Genomic DNA, 19,336 nt, shown 5'->3' with positions numbered 1-19,336 from the left:
TGTATCCGCAGCCCTTTTGTTTTCCTCGTACCACTGCCGCCGCTTCCGCTCCGTCATCACCGTCTCCACAACCCCACCCCCTCGGCAGGTTGTGGCGCACGCCCAGCCCCATACTCTCAGCCTCCCCTGTCGTCTCCATTTCGCCCCTGCAATCGGAAACAAGCGAGGTTTTGGGGTAATCTCTGGAACATGGTTTCTCTTTTTTTTATACTTGCTACAATGACTGAGATGAGTAGGGAAGGGAAAGATGAGTTTGTCGGTGATAATTCAATCTCTCCTTTTGTTTGACCGAATTAGTGGTTATGCTTTGTGGCGGCAATAAAATTAAATATTATTTTCAGGTGTCGAAATTTATGTTCCATTTGCCCTTTTCATGATCGATCAATCGCTTATGAAGGGATCCAGTCTGGTTGTGTTTTTGTGAAAGAGAGAGCAGCCGGTCGGCAGGGAAGAGCCGTGTGGAGGTGGAAAAGGAATCTGGGGCACCGCAGTTCTGCGTAATTGAATCAACTGTTCTTGTAGCAATCGCCCAAGTAGCTCTGAATCCAGACGACCCAAAGTGGATTTGGGGTGGAGGTGATCAGAGAAGGGAACGTGGGGGTAAAACGGTCAAAAAAATCACATAATTGAGGGTGGAATACTGGATTGAGTAGTTTTGCTTCTCCACTCTCTCAAGTCTCAGGCGAGTAATTAGGTCCCGTTTGGTAACACTCCTAGAGAATGCTTTTGGTGATATGTTGCTCCTACGGGAGTCCATACAGAATAGAATGCTTTTGGCACACATGGTCCAATCTTGTGTTCTCCAAGACTGGACCGGTTCAAAAACTATGAAAAGATCAGGAATTGAGAACTTCTTTGATTCTTCAGTACAAATTAAAGATCAAAAGGGTAAAACCTAAAAGCTACTCCCGATAAAATAGTAAAATACTCGAGTGAAAAGGCTCTCCTCTCACGTCATTCTCTTCCACGAGCTCCACGAAACCCTTGCTGCATCCGATTTCCTCGCTAGCTGGACCCTCTCTGCAACAACGAAGGTCTCTGCAACTACGAAGGTGACTCTCTCTCTCTCTCTCTCTCTCTCTCTCTCAAGTAGAATCTCTGAGACTTTAGGGAGTTATTACAATCGGAAAATTCTGAAACGAAGCCTTTAGATTAGGATTTCTTCCATGGAAAAGAAAAAGAAATCTAAAACCTGCGTTTTTCCTTTATTTCTCTCTGGAAAAGAAAAAGAAACGAAGAAGAAAACCAATGGAAAAAAAAAAAAGAAGAAGAAATCCAAAATGCAACCCCTCCCCTGCGTTCTTTCTTTTATTTTTCGCTGAAAACCTGCGTTTTTTTCCTTTATTTCTCTCTGAAACCCCTGCCTTCAGCCCCCCAAAAAAACAAACTCTGGGCTTTGCAGTTTTGTTGTGGCCCTTTGCGAGCTCTTGCTTTGCTGGTTATTGAATTTCAGGCTTATGGACTCAGATGTGGTGGCTCATTGGATTCTAAGTGGGCTGCTGTGGATTCAGTAGCAGAGATTCTGGTGGAATCTTGATTATTACTCTCTCCCATCCCTATTCTCTTCTCTATCGATTGAGATCAAATTCTAACTTTTCTTATCCTGTGCTTGATAGTTTCTATCTTCTCTTGATTCTGTTTAACTTGCTGAAATATCATCCTGCAAGATAGGATTCTGCTCTTTCAGTTTTTCCTTCTGAATTCTTGTTCCTTAATTTTAGTTTTAGTTCTGTTAGACCCTAAACCTTGAAATCAATTTCAGAATCCTACTTCAAGTAAACTTTTCAAAATCTGGATTTCTGAACATCAAATCTGATTCTTATAATTTTGTTGTTACTGTTTATTCATTAGTTGAATTCACTTCTGGAACCTAAAATACTGCCATTAGGACCCTGTTTTAGGTAAATCAATAGATCAGTTAGAAGAAATACGAAAGAGAAAGATAAGATGGAAGACGGTTAGAGGAAGAATTGCCATAGCAGCAAAACTCACAAAAGAGCATTATGTTGTTCATCAAAATCGTGGGGCATGGTTCCCCTACTTGTAGTTTACATTTTGAAGGATAAATACATATTTAGTAAGCTTTTCCAAAAGAGCATTCTATTTGGACCCATAAGCTGCAACAGCTTTTCTATTTCTGCCTGTGTCATGTATTCTGGTCTTCCCCCTATGGATGCATTTCTTGGGTCTATTTGCATATGCATGGACAACCCCCCCCCCCCCCCCCAAACACACACATAGGCTGGAACATGATTCTATCAAAATGCTATTTGGTAGACAATCTAGAAGGAAAGAAATGGAATGAACCAGGATTTTGTGATGTTGCTTCCATATTTCATGCCATGTGCACAAGTAGCCCATGCATATCCACAAATAATATACTAATCATAATTATTATGGATTAATAATGAACATAATGGCATTTATGTAATTTTTTTGTACAAAAGAAGTGATTTTGTAAATTGTCTGCCAAACATTGTTTCTGTTCTTTTTTTGTTCGTGGAGCACTTCTGTAACAGTTTTACCAAACGTTGTTTCTCTTCCATAGTTCCATGAGAGTATTCTCACAGCAAGGAATCGAAAAAGAGCACTTTTGTGAAAAGAACATTCTCCCAGAACGGAAGTGTTACCAAATGGGACCTTAGTATTCTCTGATCTCTCAATCTCTGTTTTCTATTTCTATTGGGTTTTTTCATGCTTTGGTTGTGTTTCTCTCAACCATTATCTGCGTTTGTCAATTAGCTGCGGGTGTTTTGTCTCGTGGAAAAGTGAATTATTATCTGTGTTTTGCACTTTGCTGTGGGTTATATATTCCCCCAAATCCCCTCCATGAAAAACAAGACAGAGAGGATGATTCTATAAGTAACTTCCCAACTAAAATTTGAGATTTGAACGAATGCAGTGATGGGTAAGAGAGAAGGAAACAGAAGGGGCTGGACTCCATCTTCAATTCACCAAGGTACGCTGACGCTGAGAGAGGAAAGCAGTGGTAGGAAGCAAACCAAAGGAGGATCCAACAATGTCAAGTCTATATTGAAAAGGAAGCATTTGCAGAATCTCGCACTATGGGCTGGTGGAGGAGCATCTATTCCATCTCTGGGTGCCCTCTTTGGGCACCGTTTGGCCGATTGTGCAGAGGCCATGGAGACTCCGCTTGATCCCTCTTTGTTTCTTTGCCAGAGGTGAGTACCTTTTCTTTCTTTGATCCAGTTTTTCCTGATTGACTGAATAGTTCATCCTTTTACTGTCTTTCTCTCCAATAAATATGTAAAAAATGTAAGATACTTGATCTATTTTTGTTTGTAGTAGTGTTTCCATCCAGTGGTGGTGAGGAAAGACATGCATAGTTTAGGGCTTGTTTCAAATATGACCTCGAATAGCCCTGATTGGAGGGCAAGGATACATGTAACCAACCCCATTTAGTTGGGATGAGGTTGAGTTATTGTTGTTGTTGTTGTTGTAGTAGTAGTGTTTCCATCCATTAGTTCTAATGGAGATATTTTTTCTTCTTTTCTTTTTTGTTTTAATGGAATCACCTTGTTTATATTAATCTGTCTCCTCCCCATTACTTATATTAATTTCGATGAGGCAAAATATTTCCTGTAATTCCAGTAGCAATGGTGTCCCTTTGGTACAACCATGGTATTAAGATTCAGTATCGTAACTGATACTTGTCGGTTTCACTGGAGACCGGTACCGATATTATATCGATATGGATCATTGGTGTCTGATTCTATTGAGGGTAAATGGTCCAATATTTGACCTTTTATCCAAATTTGAGAGCCAAAATGGTCTGATCCGGCCTGATATGGCCGATCTGTATCTGTATCTGTATCAGCCGAGACCAATACTATGATTTAAATCCCCGAGTAAACCGCTACATGGGCTCATGCTAATACTACAACAACAGATCTGGTACATCTCATATCATATCTGAGAGGCTGAATGCTTTGTCATGGACCATGTATAGCTGATCTCTAGTAGCAACTCCCTTGCAAGTTCACCCTTCCCTTTTATTATTTATTATTCAACTCAAGGGGGAATGCTAAACCCAAAGATTAAGCTTTTCACCTTTTGGGTAGTCAGTTGAAAGTAGACTCAACTTAGGATATGGAGCTATTATTTTAATCCTAGATATTCTGTGTTGGAATTTACTTAAAACTCTCAGAGGACAAACTTGTTGACATGGTACATTTTGTGCAATCTGTTGGTTGTTTCAATTGGACAGATGAAAGACAGAACAGAATCAAGCTTTTAAGTATCCATCCCAAGAAGTTTTATGGGAGAGTATGGACAGGATGTATCATCCAAGGGTGCATCTAAATATCTTTATGCTTCTCAAGTTTCTATGCTCCATCCATGACAAGCAATCCCATGAATTGTTTCAGGATCCCACCTCTTATCTTCCAAGCCAATTTCCCCTACACACAATAGGAATTCCTTCTAGGCTGATTTTATTTCCTACAGAAAAATATCTTGCACCGTTCATACCTAGGGTTTCGGTTTAAAGCTGTGGTTACTTGTTTTGGTATCTCTGTTTCCTGATTTAAATGTCATATTAAACAGCTACCAACCCAATATATTGCCTACCTTCTGGAGAGTTTATCATCAAACTCATTAGTTTAAATGCTGTCAAACTCATAGTTACTGCTCCAGTACAAAAAAACTAAGATGAGGGCCTGATTTGGTCCTAGGATGGCTCACTCCTTGAGTCTTTAGGACTTTCCAGTCCAGTCGTGGTCGTACGGATAGTTTTAGTCATTATTTTGTCTTAACAGGGGTGCCGCAGGTGTATAAATAGCAGAGAAATAACTTGTTCTTGAAGGTGGGAGATAGAAGAGATAGCTTAAGATAAACAGGCCAGGAATCCACCGAAATCCCCTTGGAATCCACCAAGAATAACCTGAGAAATTTTCTCAGACAGTCACTGAATCCACAGCAAACCACAGTTGAAAAACTGAGAACTCTATTCATCAAATCGTGGGGAGGGGTTGTATGCCTTTACGTCTATTTATGGAATTGGGAATGGATCAACTCATGGAACACTAGATGGATCAAATCCTATACCGAAACTGAAAACAAAAATAAAAAACTAAAATTGACTAAACTGACCTGTGGACCAGCTTTAGAGGACTCCTAATCCATCAGTGGAGAACTATAATCCTAATTTCAGCCAACACTATTAACAAGAAACATTAAAACTAAGAAAAATAATGACTATTATCCCCACGTCCCACTACCAGAACTGGACTGAAGTCCTAAAGACTAAGGAGTGAGCTGTTGTAGGACCAAATCAGGCCGTCCTCTCTTGGCCTTCAATACTGCATCAGTTACTGACCAATTCCCTTGTTGAAACAACCAAGTTCCTGCATTTTTCCATAACCCTTGTGGGGTTTGCTAGAAAAAGTTGCTAGTGCCACCATAAGCTACCAAAATCGAATCAGAGGTGACATGGATGACTCTCCAAATAAAAACCATCTTGCTTGGTTGCCTTCTTACAGAACCATTCGATATGGAGACCATAGTTTCACTTCATCAAATTCTTGAATATTCTTGAGACTGGACCATTGGACTCTTGTGGAGTTCGTTCAGAGCGATAGAGCAAGATAATACATTGGAGTGTAAGATTGCCCAATCCAAAGCAAAGGTGGAGAGCTATTCTCATATTTCTCATTTAGTTGAAATGTTTAAGTTGCTGTTTTGAGCATTGGTCTTAAAATTTCTATCTTCAAGCAAAGATGGAGAGCTTTTTCATCTTTCTTGTCTACTTGAAATTTTAAAATTTGCTTTCTGTGCTTTTCTCCCTATACATTAGGCATATGGAAACCACTGGTAACAAACTTGAGAATAAGTAGCAAGGGGAAAGAGATTCAGGTTAAAAACAGTTCCATTTTGAAAAGACATTGTCAGAAAAGATCAAAACCTTCCTGGTAGAAAAGTTGAAAAAAGACTTTACTGAACAAAATATAGTTATGATGGCATGGACAGAGAGGAGTGTGACAATTTTATCTAAAAATACAAGTTAAAAAATGTCCAAAATCCCTTGAAATGTTCAAAATACTTTCCTTTGGGGGGGGGGGGGGAAGCCATGACAGTATGATGATGGAAGTTTTTGTCTGCTTTCTTCATTTGCAATTAGCCATGTTTCTAATTGTATATAGTGAATGCATTATTAATGTTTATGGGAAAATGTGCTTTTTCCCTTTTGGTTTATCTAATTTTTTAAAAGCTTAATTTCATATGCATTATTCCAGGAGGGACGGAAATTATGTTTTACTAACAATGGTTCATATGCTATTAATATGGAAGCTTCTCAAGTGTATAGGCCAGAGCTTACCTTCTGTATTGTGTTGATAACTGACAATCATAGTTTATTTTCACTCTTCTCCATTTAGTACTTTGAACCTTAATGCAAATGTTTGTGGTTTTGGTAACCTAATCCCTTTTAGAATAATTTGAAACCTAGTTTAGCTCCTTTTAAATGATGGGATCCATTCCATCAGATGTGGATAAGGATATTGATAAACTAATTGGAAATTCAAAACCATAATAGCACTTAGAACTGTCATATGAACAATACAGAAAAAATAAAGAGAAGGAAAAGTACTGAAATATGTATAATTTTTTCTACATACCTATTAGCTTAGGGGATTGTGTTGATCCTATCGTGCATTGTTTGATGTAGTGCTCAAATAAGATGCCCAGATATTTCCATAGTTGCTCGTTACGATATGGTACTTATTCTTTCCTCCAATAATCAAAGGATATAGTTCATTCCCATGAATGACTATATACACTCATGTCTTAACATGTTCCTACATACATTTCCTAATACATTCCTTCTCATGTGTAAACTGAACCATAAATAACTTGTTGGAAGAATCTTATGACATAGATCCCTTCCCTTGTTGAAGGTAGTATTTGGTTTTCCTAACTGTGTAATTCACTTCTTTACAGATGTGAAACTATTCTTCAGCCTGGATACAACTGCACTATCCGAATTGAAAAGAGTCATGCCAGGGTACGGAGACGTCGTAAGAAACTCAACAATCCTACTCAGAACAATGTGGTTTATACTTGCCACTTTTGTTCACAAAGGAACCTGAAAAAAGGGACACCAAAAGGTTACATGAAAGAGATCTGTGTCTCAAGACCTAAACCAGCTTCTGAATTGGGACGTGTTGGTTCCACTCCACAGGAGTCTGCCATCCTGGAGAAAGGCATGCAGAGGAAACAGGGTAATAATAATTTAGAGGAGTCCATATCCTTAGAAAAGACATCAATTTCAGAATCAAAATCTGGTGGTCCAGAGGCTTATCTAGCAACACATGGACAGGTTGCTCAGGAAAATATACCACTGACGCCATTGGTGAAAACCAGTCTTTCCCTATTGGAGGGGAAGAAGAAGAAAAGAAAGAAGAGAGGATCAGGTTCAAACCAGGCAGGTGGAACCGAATGCAATTCTGCAACTGGCGACACAGAGGGTGCGGCCAGCGGCTCAAGTAAACGAAGGAGAAAATCTTGGACTACACTGAAGGAGATTGTCGAAAATAGTGAACGAAAGAACAATAACCACATCACTAATTTGTCAATCCCATTCTTTTTATAGATGTTCATGTATCCTACTGTATTATAGATGAGAAGAGGTGAGACTAATACAGTTAGAGTCTGAAAGAAATGATCTAGTTTTCAACGCAGAAGATCCGTGTTGACTCAGCATTGTTAGCATTTGGAAATGAGTCTCAAAATCTGCATGAAATTATGATTTTGAACATGTCCTTTGGTAACAAGAGATGCATGAAATTTTTTTCACAGGAAATATGAAATAAATGCGGTGAAAATTCTGAATGCTCTGGTCCTTTCTTCTTCTTGAGACTGGTTGGTGAGTGGACATGATGGGAATTGAATTCCTTTCTAGAGAACTATAATAAACAATAAATTAAGTTTGAAGAACAAATATTGGATGAAGAAACCAATTGCATGTTGTGGTTTGGCTCCATCTGAGTTGGTTTTGGATTAACTTCCCATCCTGCCCTGTTTATTGACCTGTGAATGAGGCTGGGTTGCGGATGAACAACTTGGAAATTCAAAGAGACTATGAAGCAGTTGAGAGACGCATGCGGAAGGAATCAATGAATGGGTGGCCTTGGGAGACAGTCACTCTTCTGCTCGACATCAAATCTGCACTGTCTGAGTTATGGAATTATGGTGCTCTTTGTTGGAAAGCTAATGGTACAGCTTCCTGGAGTGTCAAATCCATTTTTATACATTCAAATTTTTTTTCCCCTTCTAATTATTTTTTCTGTAGTTTTTTGGTTTTCTCATAATATGTTCCTTTTGGAATGATAGAACAGGAATAGCATAGTGGACTCCATATGGGAGAAATGGTGTGTTAAATTTAGTTGGGTTGGATTTCCTGCTCTGTCGATTTTGTGTCTCTCTCATTGGCTGTCTTTGGGTGGTCCTTGTTTCTTTTAATTTTATTTAATTGAATTTTTCTGTGTTTGAACCTTTGTATCATTTGTCTTCTTGAAGTTCTTTTTCTCCAATAATTAGTTTTATTTTTCCTCTATGTATTTGTTCTCTTTCATGTTGTTTTCTTAAATATACCCAATATCTGCTTTTAGGTTTCTGAAGTTTGCTCCAAAATTTCATTTAAGATAATAACATTGCTCTGAGTTCTTATAGAACAATTTTTTTAGGTGGAAAGAGAATATGCATTACACTAGGAGAATAAAATGTCTACAATGTTGTTCATAAAATAACCCTTCATCTTCCTACTTCTACCTTTGGTTGCTAATAAACTGTCTATCCATCTTCTTAATACACAATGTTCAAACAACTTGGAGAAGAATGCACATAAAAAAGAATTGAATAAAGTTTCCATGACCAGTGATTTTCTTCCATCTTCATTAACCATTTTACCAGCTCTAAACCTTTGCATCCCATTGAAATGGCTCCATTGGTGCCCTGTTGGAATCCTCTCGCTTCAGTTTCTTGTGCTGTTCATGCATATCCATAATCCATGTATGCTGAAAAAAAGTTCTTATAGAACATTGCAGTCCTTCACTTAGAAGTCCAATCCTTAGAGAGTTATGTATTACAACCCTAGAGAAGCTTGGCAGGAATAATTGAAAACTGCATTCCTTACTATGTTTGCAGTGTTATTTGACCATCCTGTATCTCATTATGAAGGTCTAATAATGTTAAGTTTCAATGGCAGATCAAGCGGGCAATACAATCAGTAATTTCTAAAGCTTTTCAAGCTTCTTGCGGTTCCTTCCTAAAATTTAAACGGGTCATATAATTTCGTGAAGTGACCTCAGGAATATCTGGCTACATCACAATTTTATGCTTTGTAAATCTGCAGCAAGCTTCAGTTCTTAACCTGGTGTTATTTTGATGGTAAAAGTCTTAATTTATTTCTTCTAATACAGACCTTAGGACAAATGGTGAGGAAAGACATGCTTAACTTGGGCCTTGTATCAAATATGACCTTTGCTCAACCCGATGCAGCGAAGACTGCTGGGGTCTGCTCATTCCTTACTTTCTATGGTTTGGTTGCTTCTAGTTCTACAATGCATGTATACAACCTTGTCACATGGCTAGTCCAGTCACTTTGTTAGTTCAACAAAAATAAGACGTACCCAGTGCACAAGGCTCCCACTACTGCGGGTCTGGGAGGATCATAATATGGTTTGGTTGCTTCTCTAGTTCTACAATGCATGTATACAAACCTTGTCACATGACTAGTTCAGTCACTTTGTTAGTTCAACTAAAAAACGGACAACTAAAAAAGGACATATCCAATGCACAAAGCTCCCACTACTGCAGGTCTAGGGAGGGTCATAATATGCACCTGCATGTATACCTATAAACCATTCGAATAAGGCATCCGTCAGAACTCAAAACAAGCAAGCAAGTCCTTCCGCCCTCATCTGATCTATGACCACCACCATTGCTTGTTTTGTAGTCATTATGATTTTTGAACTGATTTGTATCATCATCTCAACAGAGCAATAGATTCTGCTTTTGGCTGATTCAAAAATCAGATAATGTTTAGCCAAAGTTTCAAGAATCAAGAATACGGCCAACTTGTATCGAGATCCTAATTCTTGCCAATCCAAATCAGAATATGCACGCCAAAATTCCCTTGAATCTGCACTTCAGTTGGAAGCCTTGTCATCAAAAGAATTTGATGCTATCATAGCAAGTAGCCCAAAGGCTTTAACGTTGCTGGAATAAAATCAATACTAAAATGAGAATTTTGTGTAATCATTACCTAACAATGATTGTATGACTAACTTCAAAACATTCCTAAGATTTAAAAATAAATAAAAATTATTTCTCAAAAATATAATTCTAAATATGATAAAATTTGTTAGAAGAGTACACAATCATGATTACAAAATTTCCTCTTCTCAAATCTATTCGACTTTTTTCCCTTAGCTCCAGCATACAACCTCCACAATGCAGTGGATATGCTGAATAGACACCTGCTGCATCTTCTGGGTTTTAACAATTTCGGCATGCCTTCAAACCAACTTAATGGATCACTGATGATGGCAACAACATTTTGGATATTGCAGGAACTGAGGACTTGCCTGCATGCTCTGTTCAAGATATGCAAGAGGAGTAGGATACCCTTACCAACTTAGAAACCTAATCCATGCCGTGCAGTTTCCACTTCCAACCTCGGAAATATAAAGCTGATTTCAAATACATCTGGCAGAGTGAGATCAATCTAAACTGCCAAGTAATTAGCTCGCTATACACTGACAATCACACTCTTTTAACACGTCTAGCTCCCGAACTCTTCAGCAAGAACATCTAACAAAGGGGGGATTAGCTGTACAACCACAAACGCTGCCTTTGAACTAAAATGAAAGCAACTACCTGCACAAACTACAAAACACCAGGAACACTTTCTACTCTGTTGTTAGTATAAGGTATATGATCTTCAGTTGTTGGCCTGCCAAATGATTTCTGCATTTTCCAAGACAGGTGTGTAAGCTGGCCTTCTTTCTTAAAAACAATAAATGGGGACTAACCAGACCAGCTTTTGCTCAACATTTTAAAACTTGGCAGTGGCCCACGGTGCAGTGCCCACTCCCAACATCACTTGCTCGCTTCTATTGTCAGTGCAGAGACTTCATCTCGAAAAGCAAACCATGTATTACCGCATGCAGTACATTGCAACTGACAAGCAGCAAAAAGAAACATGGTCGAAAAGCAAAATCACAATCAGCATAATAACCAGTCACAAATCTATAAAAAAATTGCTCTACTAGTAAATTGGTGAGAGCAACCCAGCGAAACTGGTTTTAGAAATTCCAAGTCAACCTTCCCAACTAAGATACTTGCCCCTAACCAGATAATCCAGCCATGCACATTGGCACACCTCTCTTTCCATAGAACGACATTGGTACACTTAAAAATCCCATGAGGCAGCAGATTTAAAAAAGCTGCAAGAAATGAATACAGTTTGTATTATTTGTTTAGGGAGAAAGAACGCCACCCGGTCGTGCATCTGGGCATGTATCTGCGCCCAGACACAGCAGGGCACAAACTGACCAGCCCGCTCCCACGGAAAGGCAGGGGTGTGCCAGTCATTTCGCACCTGACTGTGTCTGGGCGCAGGTACACTCCCAAATGCTTGACCGGGTGGCGTTCCTTTTCCCATTTGTTTATTAGACTTCGTCCCAGTGGGTTTGTTAGATTAAACCAGATTGGATTTCTGGGATAAAAAATGAATCCAAAATAAAAAGACAGAAAGGAGCCACTGGGAGCGAGTACTTTTTCAAATTTTGGTACAAGTGTTAACAGGAGTGCATTTCACAATAAACCTTGGGGATCCTGACCCAAATATATTAGAAACAGTAAGTAAGAACAAAAATGCAAGAGAAAAATTTGGCAACCTGATAGCGGTCACCACGTGCTCCTCCTTGGATAATATCTGTTAGACCCACTTTCTTCTCCGTGCATCTTGAACATCGAGCATCTGTAATCTATTTCATATGCAAAGAACCATATGCTAAGAACATGCTCATATAAACATCCAACACACAATTATATAATTTTTCTAGGCAAAGGTTATCTGGTCAGCCCACCAAGAGAGGCTAATCTCATCATCCCAAAATGTCTGCCATGTGGCATGTTGAATGGGATCCAGATTTGTGGCCAGGAAGAAACCTCCCTACCCCTGGCTCACGTGTCAAGTTTCGGCCCAATTGGAATATGCTAAGTGATAAAATAAGGGTTTGCGATTCTAGGACTAAAAGAGGGTGCTCACCAAGACATGGGCTACATGGAAGGTGCAGCATGCAAACAAAAGGAGACAAGCTAAGACATGGGAGGGTATGTGACATAGTTTTCACGGCGACTAGGCGACCCAAGGCGTTGGAAGGGTGCTCTAGGCGTGCACAGTACATGACTATGTAATATAGTAATAATAATCTTATATAATTATGCTTATACACAACATAGAAGCCATATCAATGCAATATAATAAAATTATGCTAGTAATGACCAAATATGAGAAAACCAACATATAATAAACATAAGATAGGATATAATATAGGCATATATATCAAAAAAACAAAAGAACAAACATAAATCAACATAAACTCATGAAGTGTCAACAAGACGTGACAGCCTCGGACGCCTAACCGGCACATAGGCGATGCCTAGACAACTATGGTAAACTATGGTATATGATTGATTTTGGGTCTGAAATTTGACATGTGGCCAATGCAAACCTTGTCTAATCTAATGGTTGGCACTGCCACATCGTACCATGTGGCACAACTAGGTGGATCATCAAAGAGTCTTCTCTCGATAGGACCATGTTTAGGCGTTTTTTTTCCAATTTTTTATTAAAGGAAAAAAATAATAACCTGCATGCGCTCGGATTCTTCAGGCTTCTTTGCAGTTTCTTCTGCTGTAAAACCATCCTGAAATATAACAAATTAGGTAAAATTATTTTTTTCATACAAAAGGGAGAAAAGGATAAAAAACAGCCACCATGATTATACATGGATAGAAGATGCGTAGTGGGCAAGATTTGGTAAAACAGACAAATCCCTAACCACAAAAATAATGTCTGAAAATTGAACACAACTATCACTGTAAACTAAATTTTCTTGCAACTTACTATTTCTAACCTTTATCAAAGAGTCAGTGATATAGCTCTACTCACATAAAGAAACCCCGTTCATCAAATGAAGAATAAGATTACGGGAAAATTACTTGGACACCCCCTAGACTATTGTCCATTTTCTTCCAATACCCAACTTTTCAAACAATTACTTGACACCCCCTGAAACCTGATGGTGTTAATCTGCTGTTAGTGATTGAATAGAAAAGTCCATTTTACCCTTATGAAGTTAAATGACCTACTTACCCTTCTTCTTCATCCTCTAATTCTTCTTCCTGCTGCAACCCACAACGGAGGATAACGAGAAGCAGCGAAGCTCCAAACAAAGCCGAGTACTATGAATATCCTCCCTTCCCACACATTTTAACTCGCACGATCAAAGGGTCTAGAATAGCCCAAAACATGTGCACTCAACGGCCCCACATCCTCCCCATCTCGATCTTTATCCGCATGTGCACTCTCTCTCTCTCGCAAAGAGAATAAGTGTGTGTGAATGAAGAGATGAAGAAGATGACAAAGTTGAAATCAGACAGTAACGGTGTCTTTAGCTCGAAGGTTTTGTTGTCTATGCTCATCACCTTTGTTATCCTTCTTCCTCCTACTACTGTGTTCCCCATTGCGAAATGAGAATGAGAATTTTGGAACTCGGTAAGAGAAGAATTGCTTTATAAGGGTCTCTTTCTGGGAAGATAGAGGCAAAGAAGAGTCACGGGTCAGAAATGGGAGGCAAGACAGGAACTAGAGAATAATAATGGAAGTAGGGGAGGGTGAGTCTAATAAAGGAAAACTAGGTCTTAACTTTTTGATTCTGAGAGGATTGTTGTTTTGTTTTTTTTCTCTAGCAGTCCAAGACTTGTGAATCTGAAAATGGAGATGAGGATATGGCGTGAAAATTATTTATAAGAAAATGGATTTAATGAGAGATAGAGGGAAGGGGGTTGAAGGGAGGGAGGTTGGGTTTGGTGAGTTTCTATTTTAGTGATGCTTGTAAACCAGGCGGGGATCATGGAGAGAGCAGACAAGTCACTGCTCCCAGGTGTGTACACGGAAGTTGGGGTCACCCTCCACATTGATCCAACTGCCCTCAGCTCTCGCACCCTCTTCCGATCCATTGTGTAGTCCCTCTGCTACCCAGTCGCAGCCTACCATGCCACCAGTAATCCCGAGGCACGACCGGCCTGAAATCGATAGAAATCTGAACCAGCCTTTGTATCAATTTTTAGGGTTATTTCAATTTTTTTCCCATTCCATGGGCACTGAACAGTCGTGTTGCAGATGCGATGCAGTAAGGGGTAGGAGGAGGAGGTTGATGATGCAGATCCAAGCACTAGGAAGAAGAAGCCGAAACCATGAAGTGGCTGTTTTACTATTTTCGTTGGAGCCTATTATTTTCTGTAATGTGCTTAGTATCCCCTCCACGATTTTAGAGGGATAGGTTGTTCTTTTTATTATTTATTTTATTTGTTGAAATTTGTATTCCTAGTTAGAATACAAGTGATTCAGTTGTAATTAGATTTCAGATTAGTGTCACTAGTCCTAGTCGGATTAGGACTGGTTTTAGGACTTGGAACAAGGATTCCAAGTCATATTTGTGTAAGGCTTTTGGCCATCTCTTTTTATTATAAATAGATAAATCGTGGGAGGCTCCCCCACAACTTCTACTTCAAAAATTCTCTGATTTCAGATCTGAAACTGCAGCACTCGAACTGCTGCATCTGCTCCTTCTGCGAGTTTATATCCTTGTGGACTCAAGGTGGTTAAGGGTGGGTTCTCCTGTGACTCCTTGCACTGTGAAGGTCAGGAGGTCTCTCAATATTTAATCTGCTGCTGCTGCTTCTGCACATTCAGACCTGCAACTGTAAGTTACAGCTGTTCTCTTATTCCTTTTGCTTAACCCTAGCTTACAGCCCTTCTCTCTTCAACCCTAAAAGCTCCTAAACACTGCCCAGCCCTAATCAGCCATCCAAATCACTCCAAACTTCAACCGAACCCTCTCCCCCACCTCTGTGACACTCGGCCAGAAGCTCTTGACCTGTCTCCCATTAGAAACCCTAGATCCCTTTATTCCCTTCATTCCCAAAACCCAAAACCCTAACCCTAATATTTTTGAAATCTTATTTCCTATTCGAACCTAATTAAAACCAATCCTAATAGACTCCTAAAAACCTGCATACCATTACCTAATAAAACCCTAACTCAATCTCCAATTCCTAACCCTCATTTTGCCCTAATTACCCTAATCTGCCCCATTCGGCCAACCCTAATACACAACCTGGTCCTAAGTGAGACTTATTCCACCTAGGCTACATCAGTTGATTCAGCTGAACCTTTGCCTTGCCAGATCCTTGCTTTCTCATCGGCCATCATACTTGCAGAGGAGATAGAGATCTTAATACAAGAGCATAAGAGGCTGCCATACACACCTTTTCATTTATATTCCTACCATTAAGTATTAACAGTAAAGTTCTGGCGGTTTGCTGTAATTGAATAAGTGAATAGTTATCAAAGGGTTAAGGGGTACAATTATAAGTCAAAATGATATAATCCTATGTGCTGTTCTAGATCTGTAAGGAGAATAAAATGGTTTGGAGCTTGCAATCAGTGACTTCTGTTGATCATTTTTATGCTATTGAAGCCTTTGAGCTCAAGGTTTCAAGTGCTCAAACCTGTGTAACGCAATCTGAAAATTCAGATTATGGATCACAGATGCAAGCAGGCCCAATGATCAAATCTGTGATTAGATCTGAGATAAAGGAAACAACTGCATTGTTAAGAGAAGAAATCCGATCGATGGAAGGGGGAGGGAAAATAGATAAGATCAATCCACTTGGATGGAAGAAGAGAGAAGAGAAGAATTCACATTTGGGATACCAAACTTGTTTGCACTGCTCAACAGTACCAACACTCTTCAAAAATTCATATTCTTTACTCCAATTGGTGGTGTATTACATATATAAAGACCTTCTAAAATTCCTGAATCGACTCATAAAAAGACTTCTAATCACTCAACACACTCAATAAGGTAAATAAACTCAAAACAGAACTCTATGTAGCTATTAAGCATTCTAATCTAACTCAAACACTCGACTTAACTATTAATCCTGTGTACTAACTTTATCCCCGCTTTTACGGGCTTATAAATTAGGTCCATTACAATGAAGCCAAAAAAAATTCCCAACCTATAACATAACAAACCAAAGGTCAACTTCAACCCATTGGACTGCCACCAACACCTTATGGGTCTCCCAAGTTTGGATATAGGCCACCACACGGGATTAATGCCTAATACAACTGCATCACTCCCCCCAACCCCCCCCCCCCCAAAAAAAAAAAATATATATATATATATATATAAATTAATCAAATTTTCCACTAATATATCAATCTTCCCATTGATTCTCCTGTTTTACTTGGTTTCTCCTATGAATTATTGCTATTTTCAATTGTTTCATTTGTTTTTGTAGATTTTTGCAGATCTCTTTAGTGCCTCCGATCAGCTCTCGTCAAAGGTCCTTCCTCTCAAGACTGCAACTCTAGATAGACAATGGCAAGCAGCAATTTTCCCATACACACTGGTAAGGTATTAATCTAGGGTTCAATATAAAGAAGGTTTGAAGGAGAATAATCCATCAAACCATAGCTCTCAAGGAATCACCAACCACAGGGAGAGGCAACATATGTATGCGTGGGGGAAAGGGGTTCGTATAAGCATAATGACCATAAGCCAGTATTGACTCCACCCACACCCATCATGAACTGATTTTCTAAAACCCAAACCCACCTTTAATCTAGACTGCTTTATGTAAATTAACAAAACGGAATGAAATCTGTTCTTAATGCTACTTTAAAAAGGAAATAAAACACTACTACAAGGGGAAAGGGCACATGGTGGACCACCCATTCAACACAGCCCACTAGCATCCCTCACTCTAATTTGAAAATCTCAAATGAAATTTAAAAATATATATAACTGTTCATAAATGGGCATTACCTGCTCCGACCGTTCATGCAACCACAATTGATTGGGTTGGTAAGTGCACAAGCTCACTCAAGAGGCTCATGGAAAGATTTAGAGTTTGCAAGAAGCATCTCCATATGGTCTTTAATGACCTAGAAAAAAGCTTATAACAGAGTCCCTAGAGAGTTAATCTAGCATGTATAAGAGATGAGAAGGGTGTCGAGTCAGTTAAGTGGAAATAATTAAAGATATGTATGATGGCGTGGTGACTAGTATGAGAACCGTGGGAGGTCAAGGTAGTGAATTCCCAATTACAATTGCTTACATCAAGGATCAGCTTTAAGCCCTTATTTGTTTGTGCTTATCATGGAGGATTTAACCACAGGTAGATTCAAGATGAGGTTCCTCGGTGTATGCTTTTTGTTAATGATATTGTTTTGGAGGAAGAGACAAAAGCAGGGATTAACGCTAAGTTGGACTTATGGAGATCAATCTTGGAATCAAGAGGTTTTACGATAAGTAGAACGAAGACGGAATATATAATGCATAACTTTAGTTACACTAAGAAAGACAACAAAATGGTGAAAATTGACGCAAAGTGATTATTTGGGGTCAACCATAAATATAGAAGGTGATATAGAAGATATGTTCCATAGAGAATTAAAGTGAGATGGATGAAGTGGAGAGGCGAATCCAGAGTGTCAAGTGATCAACGTATTCCTTTAAAGCTTAAGGAAAGTTCTATAGGTCAACCGTAGAACCGGCTATGATGTATGGGGGGCGGAATGTTCGGCAGTTAAGAAGTCATATAGATAAACTAAGAGTAGCAGTGTTGAGATGGATGTACAGCAAAACTAGAAGGATAAAGTAAAGATTGGCCATATTAGATCTGATTTGAGAGTTGCCCCGATACATGATAAGCTCTAAGAAAGTCGTTTAAGGTGGCATGACCATGTTCAACGGAGGCCTTGGGATGCAGTAGTACGGAGGAGTGATTTGATCCAGTTCATTGTCCCAAGTATAACCTCGAATAGAGCTCATTGGAAGGCAAGGATCCATGAAGCCGACCCCATTTAGGTGGGATTATGCTGAGTTGTTGTTGGGTTCTTTTCTTTTTACTATTATTATTTATATTTTGTCTTTGCAGAGATCCATGTAGCCGACCCCATTTAGTTGGGATAAGTCTGAGTTGTTGTTGTTGTTGGCAAGTGCACAAGCTTATGAAAAAAAAAATTTCTACCACAAGCAACAAAATTATGAACCACACAAACTCAACTCTATTGGGACTTTTCGTAACTAATTGAAGTTGGCTACATGAATCATATTCCACCCTGTTGAAATAAAATGTTTAGAACATAAGTAGTGATTGGTGGGGGGTAGGTAGGACCGTAGAATGAACCCTAGGTTCAGGTTAAACACCCCTCAGACAGGATCCTCAAGTCACCCAAAACAAAAGGTCAAACAAAAGTCAACCTTCTTAGATGAAGGTGAGGCTTTAACAAATCATAAATAAATAATAGAGATGTCCTTCAAAAGAAGGTAATGATCTAACGGTTGGATTAAGAGTAATTAGAAGATATTCAAATCTGAAGGTGAAATTCAGCAACTAAGAGAAGTCTAATTAATCACAATCAAGAACTTACATCAGTATGAAATTCAGGTCGAACCTCACTTTACACCGATTAAATCAAGACTCAAAAGACAGGTCAGAACTAAGGGCTGGATTAAAAGTAATGGAAAAAAAAAACTCAGATCTAAAGTAGAACATAGACTTAAAACAGGATATTTCTCATAACGTCAAAACAAAACCTCAGATCAGGGAGATACCCTGGTCGAAGGGCAGTCCTAGGGTGGCCTTGAATGCCCCCAAGTATAACCCCCAACTGATGAAAAAATCTGTTTCAGGTGATTAAACAAACTTGACTAAAATAGAACGAAAAACAGGGGTGCCACAGATGACTAAATCAGGGAATAATGAAGTATATAACAGCAGGAATAAATTATGTAGAATGATATCAGATTGAAGGTTGATGTTCTAACTTAAATCAGAGAAGAAATCAAAACCCAGCAAAACATTCGATGGATGAATCAAAATAGTACCTTGTTAACAGAAAAAGAGAGTGTAGAAGAGATAAGTTAGGTAATAACCAAGTCTTCCCACCAACTGGATCAGAATCCCTCTGTCCAAAAGCTTCACGCCATGACTGAATCACACAGCATAA

General features: G+C 39.0%; 2 protein-coding genes across 5 annotated transcripts in view; one reads left to right on the top strand and one right to left on the bottom strand.

The window, feature by feature from the left end:
* Positions 1–2,881: 2,881 nt before the first annotated feature.
* Positions 2,882–7,693, top strand: LOC122665910. Its single transcript, XM_043862042.1, has 2 exons — positions 2,882–3,182; positions 6,958–7,693. The coding sequence occupies exons 1-2, from the start codon at positions 2,905–2,907 to the stop codon at positions 7,607–7,609; spliced, it is 930 nt and encodes a 309-aa protein (XP_043717977.1). The 5' UTR covers positions 2,882–2,904; the 3' UTR covers positions 7,610–7,693.
* A 3,372-nt stretch (positions 7,694–11,065) lies between these two features.
* Positions 11,066–19,336, bottom strand: part of LOC122665872 — a 29,849-nt gene continuing 21,578 nt past the window's right edge. For 3 of the 4 annotated variants that reach the window (XM_043862008.1, XM_043862018.1, XM_043862012.1), the window contains 3 exons: positions 12,897–12,953; positions 11,919–12,008; positions 11,066–11,199 (listed from right to left, as the gene is read on the bottom strand). In XM_043862008.1, the coding sequence (XP_043717943.1) occupies positions 11,119–11,199; positions 11,919–12,008; positions 12,897–12,953 (228 nt within the window). In that variant the 3' untranslated portion in view covers positions 11,066–11,118. The remainder of the gene's footprint in view (positions 11,200–11,918; positions 12,009–12,896; positions 12,954–19,336) is intronic. The other variant, XM_043862025.1, reaches the window with a different exon arrangement.

This window comes from Telopea speciosissima, chromosome 1, assembly GCF_018873765.1.
Source record: "Telopea speciosissima isolate NSW1024214 ecotype Mountain lineage chromosome 1, Tspe_v1, whole genome shotgun sequence".
Classification (NCBI taxonomy): domain Eukaryota; kingdom Viridiplantae; phylum Streptophyta; class Magnoliopsida; order Proteales; family Proteaceae; genus Telopea; species Telopea speciosissima.
Note: the sequence above shows the minus strand (reverse complement) of the source record. Positions and strands in the feature narration are given on the sequence as shown.